The sequence below is a fragment of the Tyto alba genome, unplaced genomic scaffold (genome assembly GCF_018691265.1).
Source record: "Tyto alba isolate M040663 unplaced genomic scaffold, T.alba_DEE_v4.0 Super-Scaffold_19, whole genome shotgun sequence".
Lineage (NCBI taxonomy): Eukaryota > Metazoa > Chordata > Aves > Strigiformes > Tytonidae > Tyto > Tyto alba.
Window position 1 is genome coordinate 11446207 of NW_024881281.1, and position 19058 is coordinate 11465264.

The 19058-nt window shown below is 46.2% G+C and overlaps 1 protein-coding gene and 1 long non-coding RNA gene across 8 annotated transcripts in view; one reads left to right on the top strand and one right to left on the bottom strand.

The window, feature by feature from the left end:
- Positions 1–5466: 5466 nt before the first annotated feature.
- Positions 5467–8536, bottom strand: LOC116964433. Its single transcript, XR_004408748.2, has 2 exons — positions 8458–8536; positions 5467–6058 (listed from the first exon to the last, which is right to left on the bottom strand). It is a non-coding gene; the product is annotated as an uncharacterized LOC116964433 (long non-coding RNA).
- Positions 7818–19058, top strand: part of CUX1 (cut like homeobox 1) — a 284376-nt gene continuing 273135 nt past the window's right edge. For all 7 annotated transcript variants that reach the window (XM_033004042.2, XM_042791633.1, XM_042791634.1 and 4 more), the window contains exon 1: positions 7818–7951. In XM_033004042.2, the coding sequence (XP_032859933.2) occupies positions 7889–7951 (63 nt within the window). In that variant the 5' untranslated portion in view covers positions 7818–7888. The remainder of the gene's footprint in view (positions 7952–19058) is intronic.

Consider the following 19058-nt stretch of genomic DNA (forward strand, 5'->3'; position numbering starts at 1 on the left):
ATATTAGCCCAGTAATGTAAAATATCAAATTAGATTTATGCATTAATCTAATCTATATATGCAGCTTGGTAGTCAGTTCTGTTACACTGCATTATTGCAATTCCAGGCGTTCTGTGTCATTTCACATTTATTCTGATGATGTAAGAGAAATAAAAAGTTAGGTTTATAGATCGAACTTGGTAACCCACGTATGTGAAAAGAAAGTCTGAAATTTAACCCAAAATTCAAAATAAATTCCCACTTCCAGATAAACCAGGTAAATGTTTCTGTATCATTCACAAATGAAGGAGAACACACACAAAAAGCTAATCTGAAATAATCAGCAGAACAATAAGCTATTAAAAAGGTAAAAGCAGGTCAAAATAAATACCCAAACTGTAATGTGTTCTCTAAAAATCCTTGAAAAAGACAAATAAGCAATTGTTTCTTTTCTGTGTGACAGTTGCTGTCTGAAAAGTAAAAAATTACTCTTTCATATGTGTTCATAAACTGCATTTATAAACACTTCACAAGACTAAATTATATACATTTCCTCCAGGTTGGCTGCCCTTGAACATTTTTCTCCTTCTTACAGTTTTAAAATTTTTTTTTATATAATCCTTTCATGAAAGCAGGTCTTATGCATATGGCCCTAATTCAGCAGCCAGCCCCACGCAGCAGGGCATTTAAGAACATGTTAAACTAAAGTTTTGTATGTGCTTTGCTACTTTTAAAAACTGGATACTTGGAGACAACCCATCAATACATTATTCTTACATCTTAAACCCATTTACTTCTCTTTATGAATGCTTTCAATTTGTTTTACTCTTGTTGGGCCAAATCCAGCTTGTTATTTACAGAAAGAATACAACAAGATTAATCGGCTATGGTCTGCACTAGCCTACACCCCTGGAAATTCATAGTGATCCCATCAATTCCCATATCATTTCTTTGGATTCATATCAGATTAAAGCCCCGATGCAGGATAATGCCAAGCAGATGCAAACAAGGGCCAGCATATAAATGTGGATAATCATGGCCAGAATAAGACTGGATCCCTTTATTCCAAAGGAGAAGGTAATGTTTGGATATAAAAAAATCATATAGATTTTTTTTCTTCCCCTATTTGGTAATCCATCACCAGCCAAACACCAAATAGCAAATTATGCAATGCCGGGGGGGGGGGGGGGGGGGGGGCGGGAAATTCTATTTATTTCATACATGTTACTAAAGAAATACTGGATTGATATGCTATCCCAAGCACTTTGGCTCACTTTTGCGTGTGATGACAGGCACCCAGTACACTCTCTTCAGAAAGGAGGTTCTCCACACTAAAATGTTTCCTGTGGGACGCAGCATCGTTTCTGCCAGTACATGGCAGCCACAGTGAACTTATGTCTTGCTCTAAGGGTGTCCATTTTCTCCTTTTCTGCATTAATCCAGAATCGCTGTTTCTCTTACCCTAGCATTCAAATGCAACAACCCCAAACACAGTTGTGTTTGCAGAAAATCGCAGTTGTGCTAAGTCAGTCACAGTTGTGTTTCTAAGAAAAGATGTGCTTCCCAAAATGAAATCTCACACTCATTATTGGAAGAAAAACTACCTCAAACATCCTACCCATCACACAGCACAATAAAGCCAGCTTCCTGGCTGCTCTGACAGCTCCAGCAAGCGCGGCAGCCCTGCGCTCCGGGTTCTGTCTCACAGGGGTGCCAGGGGCAGGCGAGGCAGCCCGCCGCGGTACCACACCGCTCTCCCCATCCCCGTCCCCCCGGCCGCTTCTCCTCTCCCGTCCCCGCGTGTTGCAACAGGGCCCGGGCGCGGACGCCTCTCCCCTTGGCACCCGCGTGCCGGGGCCGCTGTGCCGACGTGGGGCTGAGCCACCCCGGGGACAGCCGGCACCCACCGGGCACCCACCACGAGGGGTGTGACCCCCACGGCGGGGAGGACAGGCCAGGACAAGGGGACCACGAGGCCCGGCTGGAGGAAAGGAGCAGAGGGACGTTCCCCTCTTCCCTCCCCACGTGAAGTGTTTGTGATTGGAAAGTGAAAGAAAAACCTTATTTCTCTTTCCTTTTCCAAGATAACGTCAGCTTTGCACTCACCCGCTTTACAGGCCCTATCTGGAAGTGAATGAAAGGGAAACTGGTAGGTGAGGGAGCTGCCTGTGAGCTGCTTTACTTCTGTATTTCCCTCCATCTCCTCCTTGCAATTTCCCTGTTCTGCAAACCGCCAGATGCAAGTGCCCAACACTCACCACGAGATTTTTATCTCCCGCTGACCACTAGTATTTTACAGAATGGAGAAACTGAGGGAAGATTCAGCGACTTGTTCCATGTCACGAAGAGCCCTGTGACAGCAGCTGAACGCAGCTCCCACCCCCAGCGACCGTCACTAAACCAGCTCTCCTGCCACGGGGGGAGCGGCACAAAGAAAGCAGAATATAATCATCCCAGCTGAGGTTCAGAAAACAAGAAGGGATTTAAACTAATATCGCCGGTTTCAGCTTCTGATTCTTAGTATGTGAAATATTGGACCTGAAGATTCTGCAGAAATTGGGAAAAATACCTGCCTGGGACAGAGTTAAGGGAGGAGAAAGCAAAGCCAAAATGGATCCCTGGCTGAGCAGGGAGGGAGAGATGGGAAGAGCAAGAACCTGAAGTGAGGAAGTGGCAGCATAAAGTGGGTGAGGAGATTCATGATAGGAATAGCAAGAGTTAGATACCACAAAAAAAGGGATTTGCAAAAAACAAAACCCAAAAACCCTAACAGAAACCAGTAAGACATAAAAAATAAGTGAAAGGTTCCAAGTCAGACAAAAGGTGGGAATTTTGACGGGGAGCATAACCTACTACCTTGTCTCCTAACTCCTTTAAAGGACAGAGAAGACAAATGCCCAAATCAACAGAACAGCGTAAGTCAGAGAGAAGAGTGCTAGAGGGAGCGTGAGCCCTGCCCAGCCAAGAAAGGACTCGGCGCGCCTCCTGTCCCACAGAACGCTCGCTCTGGCATCGTCCTGCACGTGGGATAAAGGACAAGAAGGCAAGGACAGTGCTTACAAATTAAAACTGGTGTGAACCGTACAATTCAATAAATTTGGTATGAAAGTGTTACTCACTGCCAGCTACAGGGAGTGGATAATCTGATAGGTCCTTTTCTTCTCTAATTCTCTTGATTGCCTGTGGGTATTGTTATTACTTATTGTTGGCCAAAACACGACCATGCATCTGGATAGAATATACCATAAGAAAAGCAGCTATCTGGCAGAAATGTTGCAAACATATTCAGTCTGGGAGGGCTGACTCAATTCATTAGGCACAGTGATATATTCGTTCTTCTGGGGTCTTCAGTAACTCCTACTGTACACAGCAGAGAATACCGCTACGATGTCATCACATGTTTTTGTTGGTATGGGTTAATCCACAAATCCTCAAAGAATATCTGTTGTGGGTTATCCTGGATACTTATAAATGTCTTCAGAGTTAAACAGCGAGCAACCACACCACCCAAATTTGCTTTGCTTTTAATTGTGGCTGTTTGCCCTGCCCTCTGTGAGAACTGCTTTCTTCTCTTCCATCTACCAGTGTGTATCTGGCTATTCAGTTGTCGTAAGATTTCACGCTCAGATCATGTATGCCACCATCTACGTGATTTGTGCTAAAACTTTCACAAATTACCAAAGAATGTGGGAGTCGCCACGCTGGTTCAGAACAAGGGTCCATCCAGCTGAGCGTCCTGTCTCTGCCAGGGACCGGAGGTGGACACCCCAGGAACAGTGGGCAGGCACATGGGATACTTCTCCCTGGTACTCTCCCAGCTTCCAACCGTCTTCTGCTCAGGGAGTTTCCTGAGCTTGTACACACCATTGCGTCCACGTCACTGGCCAAATCCCCTGGCAATTTATAAGCTGCAAAACCTCTGGCTACTACAACAGATATAAATCAAGCAGAATTGGAGTCACTAACAATAATTGGGGGAAAAAAAAAAGTGATTTGGAAGACATATATGCATTTTGATCTTAATTTGGGCTAAATCTCCCAGCACCATAAATTATCTGTCTGTTTGGCCGTCTCCATTCTCTGCCATCCCTACAGAGTCTCACTATGCAATGGCACAGTGTAGTAAGGAGAGGTGGAGCACAGTTTACTTTGCTCTCAAATCCTGTTGAAGAGCGAACAGAACGACACTTTCATAGTGGAGAGGGATGGGATTTTGGAATGAGGCACTCCTTTTCAGCGGGCACAGGCACGTGGAGCCAGGCAGCCAGGGACAAGCCGCAGCTGAAGAAAATGCAAAGATGAGAGCCACGAAGGTGAGGAGGGAATGGGCTAGACAAGGGGCAGACAAGAGCACAGATAAGGCTTCAGAGGAACTCTTTTATGGGAACTGATGGAAATTTGGGAGTCAGTTTAAGTGAAAAAGAGAAGAAGAAAAAAAGAATCCACGGAGAAGAGACTCAAAAGTTCCAGTCTTGCTGGGAGAGCAGCACCTCACCTTTCAGTGTTCCGGCCAAGGAAATAAGCCAGATTCACTAAGGCAAACAGAAGCCTAAGTCCAGTGATTAAACTTGGACTCGCGGTCCAAAATATCTTAATGAATACAGACTGCTGCCCAGAGGAGCAGCTGTGACAATGAATTGTTTCTGACAAGTTTGAGACCCTTGCAATAAAGGTCTATTTTTTTCAGTATTCTGGATGATGACATGTGAAGCATAACTAGATCAATGGCCATTGACGGCCCAATGTGCAAATGTGTTAATTAAGTATCTGTATTAGTGACATTTTATGACACGGTGACTTAATAGGAAACAAATTTCAATCAGATATTTGCCCAATTCCTAAAATAGTGCCTGTAATGACTATACCTGAGAGAAAATGAAAAAGAAGTCTGTACAACATACTTACAAATATTTTAGATGTAGCAAGCATTACTGAGTTACTATTAGTTACTGCCATCATTTCAGATTTAAACTTCAAATACACTGTACTTACTTTTTCAGTACTCTATTAGTGCACGTTGAAAGAAGTTAGCATTTACACAGATCAAATCTAACCTTAAGAAACCCTTCCTCAAATGAGCAGATGAGACTGATTTCTCAAAATATAATAATCCAAGGAAACTTTATTCTAGCTGTCTTCTTGCCAGGATGCACCAAATTTTCCAAGATCCTCCTTCCATCTTCCATAGGTGCGTTTCAGCAGGAACACAAAGCAAATTATTGCTTGCTCCAAGGAGCTCTGTACCCTGCAGGATCTTTGCAGAATCCAGCCCGAAGAAATACAGCACTTTGAGAAAACAGAGCTGTCAAGCAAGATTTCCTTGGGCTTGCTGCCACACAAAATGGCAAATAAGGGACTTGATCCTGCACGGAAGACAATAGGAATTATAGGTGCTCAGCGTTTGTCTTCCGGCAGAGTTAGGTTTCTCAGTACTTCCTAAAATCAGCCGTACTGTTTATACTTACTCAAAATTATATAGCTAAAAGCTTTGGTATCTAGCCACAGAGCTTTTATTTCAAATTGGCAATAATGTGACAAGACGTAACTCCTGCAGAAAAGACTACAATAATGTTAAAAATACCATAAAATATTATTTATATCAGGATACATTTGTTACCCCATATGACAATCATTCATATTTCTTGACAGATATAAACCTCCGCTTAACACATTAGTATCATAAATATTACCAGATATAACACTGTAATTTAATACCTAACAAATGTATTTTAAAATATTACTCAATTTAAAACTTTGGATTTTAACCAGATGTGTTTCCAGAAAATGATTCAGGTCAGATGCTTTTTTCTTTTCCTTTTTCTGTGCGTGCGCGTTCAAAGTGGAGCGTTACTATGTGATTTATTGTACTATGACTGTATGCCCCGAACCTAAAACAGCACCATGATACTTCATCCTTGAGGCTTACACACCTGCAGTCCAAACTAACAAGAGAAAACATCTACATGGCACGGCAGGAGTCTTTGAAATATCTTTTTGCAGTTGCCTGGACACAGAACAGACTGGTAGAACAGGGAGGCAGTGGAGAAAGGGTGAAGACAGGGACTCCAGCCTCTTTCATCTAGAAAGGGGGGACCATGGAGAGATGAGAGGAAAGGATTTTGATTAGATCACTGGAATGTGAAATGATGCTTCCCAGGATTAAAATCCTATTTTAGAGCTACCAAACCGGTTACGTTGTTAGTCAGAATTTGGAGGCTCGTGCAGCTCCATCCCTGCAGACGGCTATCGCGCCGCAGCACCCGGCACCCTCTCGCCGGCGCAGGGGGGGCCCCGGGCGGGCACCCCCCAACCTCCCACTGTCACCCCCGCTGCCGACCCCACACAGAGGGAGGAAAAAGGGGGTTTGTTCTCAAAAGGCACCCCCGGGGTCCAGCCCCACGACAGCCCCACGTGCCACGGCGCAGAGGCTCTTGGATTCCAGTCTCGTTGGGTGCCCAACCCTGTTCACCAGGTGGAGGCCTGACGTTTTCATAACCGAATGCCATTAGTTGTATTCCCAGTACAGCCAACTAACAATCCGAAGGTCTACAGTTGTTGAGCTGATCATTACATGGAACCCATTAACATAAAACCTGCCATCGCAATTAGTATCTTTGTAAGCAGCAGCCTCAGCAAAAAGTGGAAATGGAGGCTGAAATAACGATGCTCCTCCAAACAAGGACAGCAGCAGACTGGGAAATAATCTGTAGCAATTGCTCTGTCGCTGCCGTAACTTCTCAAAAGATAGACAGAGCCATTTTCAAGTAGTCAACCCACTGACTTGAGTGAGCACTAAATTCACTTGATGATCAAATACAATTTGAGAAAAAATCTACAATCACTCACTTACCCAGAGGAAGATATATTTTCCTTTTACAGATGAAGTGCAAAACAGTGAAAGTAGCTGGATTTGGAAAAATACCATGCAGCTTATTGATTTCAAAGGGGACAGGTACAGACTGCAGCTTTGCCCGTTTCCCAGTAAGGAAATAAGGAATGCTTCCAGGGGGGGCAATGTATTTGCAGACTGTTTGTGTGCAGTGGTTTGTTTTGTTAAGAGATGAGCCTGGTAAAATGTTCTGTGCTTTTCAGGAAGGGAACAAGGAAAACGTTCGTATTTATAGCAACATTATTGTTTAGAACAAAATAAGTTATTTCATCCTTTTAACCTCCGTTTCTATGGATATCCTGCGCGGAGCTGCCATCTGATTTTCCAACCTTCCTGCGACCCGTCCCCTCCGGTGGCACCGGCCCTGCGAGCGAGCTCCTGCCCGCCCAGCCCCGGCCGCGCCCGCGGAGCGTCCCCGGGCCGCGCTGTCGCCCCTGCGGTGTCCGTGTGTCCCTGTGTCCGTCTGTCCGTGTGTTGTCCCGTCCGCCCCCCCCCCCCCCCGCCCACCTCCGCGGACCGGCAGCTCTGCCGTCAACCCCGGCCACCGCGCCCGCGGGAGATCCGCGGCTCAGCGGGCAGTGACCCACCCCCCCCCCACGCCCCGCCCCGCCGCGGTGGGTGTCCCCGCGTGTGTGTGTGTGTGTGTCCCGTCCCCCCCGTGTCCCCCCCCCCCCCCACCTCGCCCGCCCGTGGGCGCCCCCGCGCAGCCCCGTGGGACGGCACGCGCGGTGTGCGTGGGGGGGGGGGGGGGGGCCGCCCCCCCAACTTCAACACCCCAACCCCCCCCCACCCCCCCGCGGAGCGAACGGGCTGAGTCCGTGTTCCGGGCGGGCGCGGGCTCCAGGCCGGGATTTGGGCGCTCCCTGCCCGCCTCCCGCCCCCTTGCCCCCCCGCCCCTCCTCCCCCCCCCCGCCCGCCCGGCTCCCTCCCTCCCTCCCTCCCTCCCCCCTCCCTCCCGGCTCCTGAACTCCAGCCCCTCTCTCTCTATCAGCCGCTCACTCTGTCTCAATATGTCTCAAGATGGCGGCCAATGTGGGATCGATGTTTCAATATTGGAAGCGCTTTGATTTACAGCAGCTGCAGGTCAGGCTCCCCCGCTCGCCGCACCGGCCGGGCCGCGCCGCCGGACCCCCCCCCCCCCCCCTCCTTCCCTTCTCCGCCTTCCCTCGGGCCCGGCCTCCCCCTCCTCCTCCCGCTGCCGGCCCGCGCCGCCTAAAGGGAACCCCCCGCTCCGCCCGGCCGCGGCGCTCCGCTCCCTCCCCCCCCGCCATTGATCACCGGCCCCATCGGAAATTGATCCTCTTTGTTCAATTCATCGATCAGCCCAAGATGGCGCCGGAGCCGGCGCTGCCGCCGCTTCGCCCGCTCCGTCCCGGGCTGCTTCTCTTCCCCGCTTCCCGTTCCCCCCACGGCGGCCGGGGCCGTGCGGGGCGGGCGGCGGCGGGGCTACCGCTGCTCTCCCCGCGCCTGCCTTCCCCCCCCCCCCCCCCCCCGCCACGCACCCCCCCCCCCGCTCCCCCCCTCAGCCTGCCCCTTCCCGCCGCCGCTTCCCCGCCGCCTTTTCTCCCCGGGAGCCGGGGAAAGTTTACCGAGTGCTGGGACTTTGTGTGGGGGCGCAGGGAAGCCGGCCGGGCTCGGCGTGCAGGCGCGGAGCGGCGGGGGCTGGGGGCGCTGTGGGGCCGGCCGAGCCGGGCGCTTCCCCCCCCCCTCCCGCCGCTGCCCGGCCGCCGCCTCGCCGCGGGGGTGCCCGGCCCTCAGCCGGCCGGGGCGGGGGGGGGGGGGGGGGCTCCGGGCCGCCGCGCTGCGAGCGCCGCGGCCCGCTGGCACCGCGCCGGGGATGGAACCGCGGCGGGGGGGGGGGGTGGTGGTGGTGGAGAGGGGGAGCGCCCGCCGGGCCGGGGAAAGGGGGGTGCGCGGTTGTGTGTGTGTGTGGGTGGGGGGGGGCGGGAGGGCAAGGGCAGCGCCGGCCGGGGACGCTCCCGGGGGCCGGTGAGGGGCTGGCGGGGCACGGCCGGGGCATCTCCCCGGGGCGGCGGCGGCGGGAGGGCAGGCTTACATAATTCACCGGCTCTCCAGCCTCTCCTGCTGTCCAGGATCTGACAGATGAGTGGAATATTGATGCTTTACTGTGCTGGCTCATAACAGCCAAGAAGTCCTGTTTCCTCCGAGGGAAAGTCCTCGCAAACCAGCTTCCCTTCACCCTTTGCGTGCGTGCCCTGAGGAAATTGCAGATCCACTGTTTAATGTAATTGTTGGGGGATAGATAAGGCCAGGGCGGGTTGGGGGGGGGGGGGGTGGGGGGTTGTGGGGGGGTTAAGGTTGTCAAACGATGAATTGGTGCTGCTCCCGCCGCTGAATGGGATTGCAACATGCGTGTTTCTCCCAGTTGATTGGCGCAGGAGAGCGCTGCCCTGCCTCTCCGAACCCGCCGGTGCCTCCCGTTTAAATAAATCGGCTCGAAAGCCGCCGGCTGCCCACCCGGGCCCCCTCGGGTGCCTTGGCGCTGGGCAGAGCCGCCGGAGGCGAGGGGGTGCTGCCGGGGGGGGCCCGGGCCCGCCGCCCCCCTCCCCTCGGCAGGGCTTGCAGAGGGTGCTAAAAAAACCCCCCAAACCCCAGCAAGCCCCAAAACGGGAAGTGCTACGTAGGATCTGTAGTAGGAGGCTGGTCCCTTCTGACTTTCAGGTGCATTGGGAGGTGGGGTAAAGTAGCGTTTCGTTTTAGGTTTTTCCTTCCCTTCTTTCCCCCCCCCCCCCCTTCGTGTTTTATTGTTTCTTTTAAAGGCTTTGGATTAAGGTAGACTTGGCTGAACTTTGCTAACTTGAAAGGGTTCTTAATAGTGACCCAGAATACCTACAGGAATACAGAAAATGAGATCCAGATGTAGAATTGTATAAAATAAAATGGATTAAATTAAGATGTAGTTAAACAAGGTCTGACATCTTTAATTGTGGAGTTTTGCTTTTGCCTCTGTGTATGTGTGGTTGTACTTGCTTAGCGTAGGAAAATAAACACTCTGAACGTCACTGCCGTGGTGTTACATTTAAGGGTGAAGAAGTCTAAATATTTCCTATAAAAATAAAGCCTTCAGAAATGCTTATTGATTAAAACCTATTACACTAACGTATCTATCATGTAAATTAAATTCTAAAATGTAATGAACGCAGCCAAATGGCATTTTGATAGATTGTTCTATTCTGTTTTTAGTAAAAAATAGCTCACTTTTATCATAATTTAATTTCTGTGCATATTGTAAAACCTGTTGTGGAGTATCACTGTACAAACCTTAATCTCGTTTTTGCAGACTAAATGTGAGTCTGACTTGAACAGCTTGTAGGTTCTCCTTTGAAGCATTCTGGTAACGCTAGCTTAAAGTTGTTTGAACAATATTCATTACCTGCTTTTGAGGACGTGTGATTATTTGTACATGTTGCGGATTGAGGCTGTTCACCTTTTGGCAGGTTCGCCGGGCAATCTGTACGCCAGGCAGAGTTTATTAACTTTGCATGCTGTCTGTCTGTGGAGAGTTCTGGAGTGACCAGAGAGGTAGAGAGTACCTTCATCCATATGCAGAATAGTTAATTTGTTTCAAATTAGTTTGTTGGTTTTGGTGTTGTGTGTTTTTTTTTTTTTTTTTTTTTTAATCCTCCCATCTGCATGAAGAGGTAGTGTAATATTTACTCCCACTTGCAGATGAAGCAATATGCTATAAAAACTATCATTACTGTGTATGAAGTTCAGTCTTACAGAACTGTCCATGCCTCCCTCCCTCCCTCCTCCATCATTCATTTGTACTAATGTATTTTGAGTGTGGAATTACAGAAAATAAAAATGCTTTTGTCTGCACTTACAATTACCCTGTCCCAGGGCAAAAACCAGAAGGATTTATGCTTAACACAGTTCCAGCTGTGCCCTGTAAACTCCAGCTCTTGCAGCTCTGGGTTGAGATGGCTTTGAAGCTATCATTTTTCTGCATAAGAAAGTTGTAAGGAGCTGAGACCATGTAGTCCCGTATCGCCGGCAGTGCAGTGACATGCACCCTGTCTGCTCACAACTTCCTCTTCTGTGTTCTGTTAGAAGACGACATTTAACTGTTGATGAGCTTCAACCTGCCTTGTAATATTAAGCAGCAGGTTTCTCAAGATTGTATCAATATTAATTAAAAACAGAGCCAGGAACACTTTAGGGTCTGACTCTTTTAATTATTTATTTCCTTTCGCTAAATAACCTCTTGTTTATAGGAAGAGAGATTTCAGGAGTTGGAGGCAGGATTAAATAATTCAGAACTTGGATTAAAGAACAAAAAGGTCTGTTCACAAATGGAATATGAGATGCAAAAATGGCAGTTTCTTGCAGGTATCAAACGTGGCTCTTCACTCGAGACTGTACCCGAAAGGCATGCAGCTGAATGCTTAACCCTTTTCTCTAATAAAGGTTAGTCATATTTCCTAAAGAAACGATGGAATTGGCATGGCATTTCTGCATCAGTTTGCCACATGGTTGAAGATGGGCCCATGTCTGTGAGCTGATGGCAAGGGAATCTCAGTGCATAGAGAAAACAGATCCTTGCAAACAGTGAATATTGTGGCAATAAATGCAAATTAAATCACCGGAGAAATGCTGTTGCTCTCGAGTTAAAACTGCGTCTTCTGTTTGGAGGCAACTGTGTGATCTGAATCCTGCTGACGTGCAGCAGCGTGAAGGTTACCTGCTCTTGCGTCGTCCTGTGCCGAGTTTGTCGGTCTTGGTGTCATCAGCACCTTCACCATAACAACAACCCTCTGCTGGAGAACGGGAAAATGAGCGCCGTGTTCCTGGGGGTACGGCAGGCAGTCCTGTCTAAGATTTTGCTTAATATTCCTGAATGTGTGTGTGTGTGTGTATCTGTCTGTATCAGAGGAGACAGTTGTTCCTGCAGTATCTTTTTGTCCAGCAGTGTTGAATGAGTAAGTCTGGCTTGGCTCTCAGACCTAAGTTGGATCTGGAGGGTGAATGGGAGAAGTTAATACCATTTGAAAACTAAATGAACTACGTGTTGAAGTATTTTGACAGTAAACAGAAGTCCCAAAATGTCATCGTAGCTTTTTAGGACAGGCACACACCTTGGTAAAAAGTAGTTTCTTATTGCTTTTGAGCAGAACGGCATAACTTGTTACTATCAAGTTAGGGAACAAAAATCTAAAGGCAAATCTTGCTCATGCGTTTCTGGTTTTAAAAATCTCGTCCTGGTATTGCATCATGTATGATTAAAGTAAGGATGGAATATTAGTTCTGTGCATGCTGTGACTAATTGTTTAAGGTAAACCATTGATCTTACAACATTATAAAATTTGTAACAAAATCTGGAAAAGCTAAGTAGTAATGAGTAGCTTTTAAATACTGAAGTGCTTCTATTATTGAATTAGAAACAGGTGGAGTTGTTGGCATCTTTGTGGGATCTGACTGTACCAGAGCACAAGCTGATTTGCTTTAAGTGAAGGAGTTAACATGCTTCATCAGATGTTGAATTAGTGATCACCTCTGAGTGTTTAATTTTTTTTTAATCTGTGCAGGTCACTGTAGGGCTTGCAGTTTCTGTCGTAAAAGTAGACAGTACTTTAGTGTTTATAATGGTAGTTAAATGTGCCTCAAGAAAAGAGTGTCTAGCTACTCTAAACATGTTTCTGCTCCCCCCGCACCTGGTCAGAGACAGGTAGTGAAAGCAGCTTGGTAGTTCTGCAGGAAGATGCAATACAGAGAATTGAGAGGGATGTAAAAGCCAGGGCACTGCTGCCAGTACACTCTGAAAGCTGTCGCTGCTTCCCTGCAGCAGGAAGACTTTGACTCTTCGTGGTGGTCAGGGTGGTGTCCCTGGACATCCAGCACGCATGACATACTCCAAGAGAAACCCTTAATGTACTCCTGGCTCAAGAATTTGGCTTTGATAAGATTCCTTGAGTCCTGTTCCTTGGAAAGACATTTCTGAAAGCTTTTCTAGCCCTCCTTCCTGTTCCTCAAATGAAATAATGCCCATCTGAAGCCTGGTAGAATTAGTGCGTGTTTCAGTAACTGCTCGTATGCCAAGTTTGTGGTTAATTGGATAATGTATTGAGAAATGCAGTAGTGAGGATTTGGAATATGGTAACGGTTGGGTTTTTTTCTTTTTTTTTTGAAAAGAAGATTGTACTATTTGGCTGTATATAACAATGCCAAGTAAGTAATGGGTGAAACATTTGCTATAGAAGAAATTATATGCAGTCTGAAATTCCAGTGAACAGTTATTCTTTATTTGCAAGCTGATTTGTAATGCAGAAAGTGAATGTCGAAAAATACATAATCCAAAGTTTCAGTTTGATCACAATGAGTCTGAAAAGAGAAGCAGTTTATTTATTGGATAGAGAACAGATACATACATGGATGCTTATTATTTTTTAAGACACCAAGCAGGCAGTGCTCACTGACTTGTGGTCCTTTTTATATAAGCAGGGTAGTAAGTTCCTGTCTTGTATATTCAGGTTTCTCTTGCAGGTGTTCTTTGCATTTTATACTTCGTTTATCTTTGTCCTTGCTTGTTTCCCGTATACTTCATGGGCAAGGTGTTGAAAATACAATGTTTTCTGGGTTGAGAATACAGTGACTATGTTCCAGCATTGCATGAAGGAATAGGGAGGAAGATACGACGCTGAGAGGGAGAGAGCTGAAATGGGATAGCAGAAGATAAGGATTCGAGGGCGAAGAAATTTGTACAAGTGTGCTCACACGTGGGGTTGTAGGTGTGGTGTTGAACTTACCAGGAAAGATGAGAGAAACTTAGATCTCATGATCAGAATAGTTAATGACCTTAAATTAGAAAAGACAAGATAAATCTCATTTTGTGACCTGTATGTTCTCAGGTTGCTTTTGTTGTTTCTGATTTGACAGGGCAAATAAGTTAGTAATTTCTGCCTTTATTGTTAATGGAGAGAATACAGTATATTACTTTGCTTGGGTTGCAAAGAACATGGAAATCCAGACAGCTGAATGTTAACAGCATTGAGTTTTTATAAAAGATTAAACACAAAGTGTGCAGATGCTTGGGCGTAGGTTGTTGGACGTAACAGTGGTCTTCCCTGTTGTCGAACAGTACTTGCATTTCTGGGAAGGCAGTAGGCAGTAAAGAATTCGTACTAGATCCACCACAGTTCGCTGAGCATGCTTCTGTTCTGACTCTAGCAAGATACGGCCATTCTTACTCTGCTGTTACTTGGTCACTTCAGTGACTTAGCAGAGTTAAGTATTGAGCATGAATAATCGTGTTTGTCAGTAGGAAGGTGCTAAAGCCGGGAGGTGGCCTGATGGCTCTGTGCGGATGGGTTGGAGCAGACGTAGGTTTGAAGTTGGAGCCTTTCAGACTAATGTTGTCTAATAGCTTTTTGCCTCGCTGGCAATTTGCTTGCTTCCTTGCCTTGCAATAATTGAATGCCTCTGTCAACAGTTGGGGTAATAAGGAAGTTTCTGTGAGGGCTGGAGTTCTGCTGTTGTTTCACAGGGTGGAGGAAGGGGAGCTGGGGTGGTGCTTGTCTGCCTCCTCGTCTGGTTCTTGGACCCACAGTGATCTGCTCTGGGAAGACAGAGGTTGACATTACCCCTTCTTTGAAAAGCTCAAAAGCAGATGCACAAAAAATATTGAGGCTGCTGTATTTAGATGCTTTAAATTCCCCTGTATCTTTGTGTTTCTGGCTGTGAGCTTTTTAAGGCATGTAAGGATGTAGGCCATGGCTGCCTCTGAGGCTTTTTCAGAGGAGTTCATACATCAGAGCTGAGCAGATCCTGTTGTTCCCATCATTTGTGTGGACAGGTACCTTAGTGAATAAGCAAGCTTGGACATAACAGCATCTGGCAGTGCCAGTATGAGGCTTATGTGAGTGATCTGAAAATTTAGGCTAAAGTCTTGGTAAATGACTGGACTAATTTCACAGTGGAGCAAGACCCTTCGTTTTGCTGAATGCAGTGATCTTGTGCCTGGCTAATGTCAGGTGTGCATGGCGCACAAGCATTCAGTGAGACCAAACTGTGGTCTAATTCCTGCTAACATGTTACAGTGTCCCTTGAGCTGTGGAGATCAGATGGTCCTGAGCTGCTGCATTGGCATGTCACGGTGGGATTGCTCTTGCGGGTTTGGGGTGTGTGTACAGGGAGCCTGAATCACTTTGGATGCTTACATTGTAGAGGTCTTTCCTTGCTGAGAAATGTTGGCTTCCGTCTGTGGCTCCCATGTGACAAGCTGAGGACAGAAATGCTGCAGGGAAGTAAAAATAAAAACAAGTGGAGTGGAGGAAATGACGCTGTTTGAAGGACTGGCTGGGATAGAGGGAAGTGGTGAAGAAAGGAAGGAGTTAAGGAGTGAGCTTAAGCCGAGGACTTGGAAATGAAACTTATTGGAGTGCAGTTGGGAGAAGGGGAGAGCTTATTTTAGAATTTATGTAAATATTCGGCAGTGCAGCTGGGCAGTATGGAGGGTCTCCCAACAAATGCCTGGCTGTAGTGTTGCCATTAAATCCAGCTCACCTGCACTTGCTTACAGTAGAAAAGGATAGCCTGGGGTTCACTACCAGGCTGTTCCTGTGGAAACATCCTGGGAAGATTTGTACGTGAGATACCAGGGCAATGGTATGACTGCAGAGTACACTGACAGATTTTTCATGTTGCCCTGTGACAAATAGGGCTTATATGTTCCTGTTAGACTTAAATAGCTTTTTAACCACTTGCACGGTATTTTAAGGTATTATGAATAGTAGAAGCATTCTCACTGGTCTTACTTAAAAAAGAAAAAGAGAAGAAAAAAGGCAATTTAATAACTTCTGACTTTTTTTTTTTTTTTTTTAATGAAGACTCGGATTAGCTATATCTTAGATGCAAAAAGGTCGTATGTTTTGTATGGAAATACCCTGGCATATTCCTAAAGAAACTAAACTTCAAAGCTTAAAGGTAGTGCTCCAGATGATGAAATGTGTAGAAGCTTGATGGGTTAAGTCTTACTCCTTCTTCCCTTTCTGGTACCTCTGGTAGGTGTTTGAGGTTGCATGGTGTTGCTGATCCATTATTTTAAGGAAAACAAAAGATTTCTCTAACCAGAACGGTAAGCTTCAGCTGGTATGCAATCAGCCCATCAAAAATCTATACACTGTGAATGCTTACTTTGGGCAGTAATGCTTAGGGGGACTGGTACTCATGTACAAAGCCTTTAATTGGTTCGGATTCAGTCTGAGTGATAGTTACGAGGTAGTAGTGACTTTGAAGTAAGTTGGGAGTTTCAGACTTGCCGTTAGCAGTTGATGCACGCCTGTTCTCGGCTCTGCCGTGGGTCTGCTCCGGCCTCTGAACATGTCACTTGGCCTCTGCTGGCTTACTTCTCCATCTGGAAAACATTGATAATGCTCCTGACCCCTCTTTCAGAGCCCTCTGAGATATGGGATTGTGAGTTAGCACTTACTATTCCTTTTTGCTGCTACTTAATTCTGTGTTGTGGATAAATAAGACTTAGTTGTTATTACATTTTCTGCACCTTTGTTAGCTTTCTTTTTAAGTGGATTAAACAGGATATACTGCTGTTGATTTGTAGCTTACTTTTCAGGCTTGTTGCTGGAAGCAATGTCGATAGAAATGAATGTGAAAAAAGAAACCGAGTAGTTTGGTGTCCTAAAAGAATATTGTTGTTGATTGGTACCGAACCGCTGGGAGAAAATGTTTCCTGCAAAGGGTTATAAAGGCATCATCTGGAGTTATTCATATATACACATACTGTTACTTCAGAATGTACCTGCATGTTCTTTGGTTTGAAGGAAAGACACGCAATTTATCAAGCTTCCCTTCAGATTTCTCTGTCCAGTAAAGGCTGCTTTAAAGTTTACTCTATAGGCACCCAGTGATATAAGTGTTGAATTTAACATTGGGCAGTCTGTGGCTGCATCACTGAAAACTGCCGTGCTCGGCGAGCGGTGGCAGGGGGTTTGGGGCAGCGGGCAGCCGGGCCAGGGGGGTTCTGCAGGCCCTGGCCGGGCTTCGGCCCCTGCCTGGGGAGAGAGGGGCATGTTGAGAGCAGTTCTTGTCTGAGATCCCTGAAGGCTGGAATTCTTGATTCACAGAACACCTATGACGGGGTAGCTTGAAACTTTTTCCTGCAGCGACTTTTATCTTTTATCCAAATTGTTCAGGTTTTGTAGTCTAAGTATTGATAGTCTGCTAAGACTGCTGGCAGGGTTAGAGGTTATGATTTAGATGTCTACTTGTGCCATCAGAAATATCGATCGCCTCCTCATTTCGCATGCGTTCGCTTCCTGGAGAGCTCTGAGGCCGGAGCGGTGCTGCGCGCCGTTGCTGAGCTCCAGCCCCTGCTCCCTGCTGCTGCGCGTAGGTCTCGTGTGCTCAGCTCGGTGAACTTTGCAAAGGTGAATAAGCTTTATCCCGATTTAGCACAACACAAAGGCCCTGACCTAGTAAGCACTATCGCATGTGCTTAATTTTTAACACATGCGTAGTCGTAGTCTTCTGCCTTGGCTCTGGTGGGAAGGAGCTGCCTTTGCTAACCCAGCCCATGGTTGAGTTCTGAATAGAGACAAATCTCTCCCTACCAGTCTGCTGCTGTGTCTAGTGACTTCTCAGTCTCCTCCCTTATCTTATGTTTCTATTTCTTGTTGTTTCATTGATGTGAAATACAAATGTTGTCAGAATAGCTCAATAAAGTTTATACTTGTGTTTTGTCTGTAATTATTTTTAATTTTCTTTTTATTGGGTATTTACACATTTTATTGCATGTGCATATCAAAGTATATTTGTATTGTGTTATCACTTAAAGATGTGTGCTTCATTTTCAGGCATAAATAAAATGTACTCTTTGTGATCTGAAATATGATAATGTTAATTTTGTCAGCAAACTGTGTCTATTTTTCTGTTGCAACTTTTGTGTGTGCGTGTTAATATTGATAGTACTCAGCTTTGGTTTGGTATGTCTGGTATGAGCACAGTTGCTTTTCTAATATTAATTGTGGAGATGGGATAATATTAAACATTTAAAAACAAGGAGCCAGTAGTCTTGCAATTGATTTTCTGTGGAGAGACCTCTGTACAGAGTTGCTTACACAGTTATATTGTAACCTTAGTTTCTTTTATGTGAGTACAAGAAGAGTTTGATACATTTAAAAAATAAAAAAGAAAAAAGTTGTGAATACACCAGTTGCTTCTCTCTCCCCTTCTTCCAGCTCTGTCCTGTCTCTGTCAGGAGCTTTAGTTTTCTTTTGCTGATAGGTTTCTGCACGTTTTCTTTGGCATAGAGTCTTGGTATCGAAATTCTTCGGATGTTGGAAAAGGACAGCTTGCTAATATTGTGTCTTCAGCTCATCTCTCCACTGCTGTTCACAACACCCTGCCTGTTTTCCTAAGCAAACGTACTTTATACTCACAATTACTGCTTGAACTCAGATTGTCTTTTTTATGATTCCTTTCAAAAGTGAGTCAATACTTGTTCCTTTGGGGGTGTTAAACTCAGGGGGCTGCCACGCTCTTGCTTCACAGGGTGCAGGAAGCTTTAGGTGTGTGGTGAAACAGACGGTAAGGAGGGAAGAATTGGTCTATGAGAATTTATTTTGTGTACTTTCCTAATGAAGAAAGTTTCACCAGCGTGAGTCTTGATCCGGTGAGACTGTGGGTGCCGTCTGTGGTACTGATGGCCCTTAACCCCTGCAGGACTGGGGATTATTTCCCTGTTTCAGATCAGGATTTGAATAAAAATAAATTCTTAAAAAGCCATGCTCTCAGTTTTATGTATAAAACACTGCTTGCTGTTTCCATGCTCGCGAGGAGGAGCTAGTTTCAGGCTTTTTATGTATGTGCAGGCAGAGCTTTGGTCAGTCCCGTGATTGGAAAGTTGTATTGTAAAGCTGCTTGCTTTTGTGCAACTTCTGATACTTGTTTCTGTCCAAGTCCTTTGCTGTGCTCTATGCCATCAACTTGTGAAATTTTTCTTGGGGTAGTGTATTAAATACAGCATGAACAACTAAACCAGCACACACACTGTGCTGTGATCAGCTTGTTTCAGATAATAAATTAAAATCTGTTAGCATCTGAAATGTCCTGGCATATCCTGAGAATAGTCAGTTCTTTAATGTGCCAAGCTAAGTAAAACTTGATTAATGTCACTACCTGGGATTTTCTGTCCTGTAAATAGGACTTGAAGTCT